At 41.6% G+C, this 3,500-nt stretch overlaps 1 protein-coding gene across 11 annotated transcripts in view; it reads right to left on the bottom strand.

Moving 5' to 3' along the window:
* LOC137434049 (uncharacterized) overlaps positions 1-3,500 on the bottom strand; it is an 81,833-nt gene that overhangs the window by 39,086 nt on the left and 39,247 nt on the right. For all 11 annotated transcript variants that reach the window (XR_010985777.2, XM_068126679.2, XM_068126675.2 and 8 more), the window contains exons 4-5: positions 1,150-1,310; positions 84-189 (exon numbers count right to left, since the gene is read on the bottom strand). Coding sequence is in view for 10 of the 11 variants with exons in the window: in XM_068126679.2 (XP_067982780.2) it covers positions 84-189; positions 1,150-1,310 (267 nt within the window). In the remaining variant the exon portion in view is untranslated. The remainder of the gene's footprint in view (positions 1-83; positions 190-1,149; positions 1,311-3,500) is intronic.

Genomic DNA, 3,500 nt, shown 5'->3' with positions numbered 1-3,500 from the left:
GGCAGTAGCAGTGAAGTGAGCTTTCTACAGGGGACACTTGTGACGTTGACGATGATGACGTGATTCCTTAGAATGATTTTCACCTTGCCAGCAGGCAGCATGCGATTGCCACGACCCTCAGAAAGGGTGGCCTTGTTGCATACAATGGGACTCTCTGCTTCCTCTTGCCTCTCATGAATCTTCATGTGCCTGCCGGAGCCAATATAGAATTTGGGCAGTTCATACAGAGCAGGGGCAAAGGGCATTGTTCAAATATTTGCATTTTGATTATCTCAGTGTACCCAGGCTTGTAGTAGCATTTCACCTTGTGACCTCTACAGGGTGAGTCAAGCACTGCATAGTTCACAAGCAGCCATATCTATTTCTATGATACTGCCCTGTGGAGATCTTGCTCTTAATTAAAAATACAATTTTGCTTCTGCCAATATCTCAAGTAACACTCACCAATCATAACATGACTGCTCTCACTGCAAACACCTCACACAAACTCTCAAAAAGTGAAATTGCAGAGTGCCCTTTTACATGCACGTAGCCACCATGCAGTCTCTTACCTTGCGGTTGCATTTCTGTCCCCTCCCCACCTCCCTCCCCCCATGTGGTGAATGCCATTGCTCCAGATATAACAACGGTTTAGCAAAGTAGCATAGGGTCCGGGAGGATGGGGCGAAGAGTTGGTAGTCAGGTAATCTTACTATAATTCACCAAATGTCTGTCTGTCTGTCCGTCCGTCCGTTCCCAGGTACTGCAAAAACGGCTGAACCGATCACAACGAAATTTTGGGTGGGTGATCCTGGGACCTCCTGGAGTAAAATAGGCCATATTGTTTTTCCAATTTTTTTCCAATTTTCCAATTTTTCCAATTTTTCCAATTTTCCAGTTTTTCCAAACACTATGGAATAATTAATTTACCGATATGAACAGTGATGTGGCTTTTATTGAAATTCTACAAATGCTGTTTAGGTTTCGATGATTTGCGTGATATGATTTAACGGATGTTTATATAAATCGTTCAACATAAAAAGCCTTCAATTTCTGATATTTTTCCTTTTCATTTCAATCATCACCAGCTTAATCCATCCCATTACCAATTCCGTTCAACACAATCATCTCATTTCATTCGGGTTTTAACCACCTCTATCTGATATGTACCGATGCATGTTGCCATTGGTGGTGAAGGCCTGGCCACAGACATTGCAACAGTAAGGCCTCTCTCCTGAGTGTACCAGCATGTGGCGGTCTAGGGAGCTCGCAGAACTTAAAGCACGACCACAAATGCTACACACGTGGCCTGCCGCAGCCTCACCATTATTCTAGGGAGTGGAAGGAGAAAGGAGAGGAAAACAATATATATGAATAGCGAGTTTGGAATGCAGCAAATGCAATTCCTTGATGTTGCATCACTGTCATTCATCGTCTTGACATCTAGAAAGATCATGGGTCTGGCCCAACAAGAAACAGATATAGACTTATGTCTTCTCGAGATGTTACCTCCACAATCTCTTTGCTATCTGTTCATTGGGTCCACCATGGGCATTGCTTCACATGTTTTATATCTCCACTGGTTATAAAACTTTACACCAAAATCATCTGTTTGAATGCTTTTCATGATCAATTGATTGATGTTTTGATGATTGTTTGCAAATTCCATCTATTATTGGTCAGTTTCACCTTTAAGCACTGACAGAACATGGATCAAGTTTATAAATATGTTAACATCCTGTCAATTAAGCAAAAAATTGTGCTTTTTGTGCAGTAAAAATCTGACCTATGATAAGGAACGAACAAAACAGGCGGATCATTTGGAATTTCCGAAACAAGGAAAACTAGAACATACAAGTGCACTTCGACATCGCGACGTCGACCGATATGCCTCCACATTTGTACGTGACATGACCTCTGACCTTATGATGCCAAAATCGAATCAGTTCACCTTTACATCATAATATATATTTATACCAAGTTTGGTTAAAGTCCCATCACTGGTTCACAAGTCAACTCGGTAACATAATTTTTACCTAAGGGACCTCTAACCTTTGACCTCTTGACTCCACTCCAATCAGTTCATCTTTGTATCATTATACATACTTGTACCAAGGTTGACTTAGATCCCTTCTACCATTCTTAAGTTATCGCTTCAAACGAAAACTTATCATGGACGGATGGACGGACAGCCGGACGGACAATTCAAAAACATAATGGCTCTGGCGACTTCGTCAGCGAAGGCATAAAAATAAAAACAATAATTAAATAATTATATCTTTATTCAATTCATGCCAAAAATAGGAATAACTCGAACAGCACTTGGTAAGACAGCATACCTCCACCAGGCTGAACAGTGTTTTTTTTTTTTGTGTATACTGAATCGAGGCTCGTGAAAGAGCTAACATTTATTTCACAAACAAATCAACCAGACAAACAAGATATATAAAAAGAGGGAGCGGAAGACAAGATGGGGAGAGAAGGGGAAGCACACAAACACAACATTTGAGAGCAGGGAGAAGTGTGGGAGGGAGAGGGCTTGGGGGGAGTAGGGGGTATGGTATAGGTATGGTATGGTAAGTATGGTATGGTATGGTATGGTATGGTAAGGGGGGGGTATGGTATATATTCCACTGAAAGGTCAGATTTGGATTCGGACCTGAACCAAAATCGAATCATTCTGTCCATCTCAAACACCGAACCTGTCCACTAAGTTTTGTGCAATTTCGTCCACAACTTTTGAAATATCTTGCTCAGACAAACAGAGAGACAGACAAAGAGGGGTGAAAACATTACTCCTCATGCTATTGTTATTTGGGTGTGGGGGAAGGGGAGGGGAAGAGGGGGAAGGTTGGAGTTAATAAATAAATACAGTATTCCCACAAATCAGCATTTATTAATCGACATTTGAGGTTAGGGAAAAACGCAAGGCGTCCACCAATTTCTACACAACTGGAACACCGGACACACATCATGTGGTGACATCGGTGCTGGTGATAAGGCAAATACAATGGTACATGTGCGGAGAGTGGGGACGATGACTGCAGCACAATTGTGTGTTGTTCAAACTGTTCGGTTTCAAAGGTTAGGGGCAGCACGTTTGTATTCGGTTGTACAAATAGAGCGCAAACATGTCTGTCTTTTCTCGGTCAAATCTGTACTCGCTTCAGTTTTTTCCGAAGAGGTGCCGCAGATTGTCCAGCAGTTGGGTAGGTCGTAAGTGCGCAAAGTTCCGTTTTGTAGATCGGAATGATTCAGCAATTTGAGTTGTGGTATTTTTGTGCCATTAGGAAAATGCAACAATAAGCAAGTCTGAGCTCACTTCAAATGGACGGTTTCCGATTCAATATGTCAATACATTGCTGTTCTAAGAAGTTTTCACGACAAAGGTTTTCAGACCAATGATTTATTAATTAATAGGCTCTACGAGACGACATTTGGGAAAGAGCAGTCAGTGCAGCCATAACATCGGGAGTGAAATTCCTGCAAATTGTGATTAAACATATTACATTATAATATGG

Source organism: Myxine glutinosa, chromosome 10 (genome assembly GCF_964187855.1).
Source record: "Myxine glutinosa chromosome 10, kmMyxGlut1.1, whole genome shotgun sequence".
NCBI classification, from domain to species: Eukaryota; Metazoa; Chordata; class Myxini; order Myxiniformes; family Myxinidae; genus Myxine; species Myxine glutinosa.
This window is presented reverse-complemented; position numbering and strand designations above follow the sequence as displayed.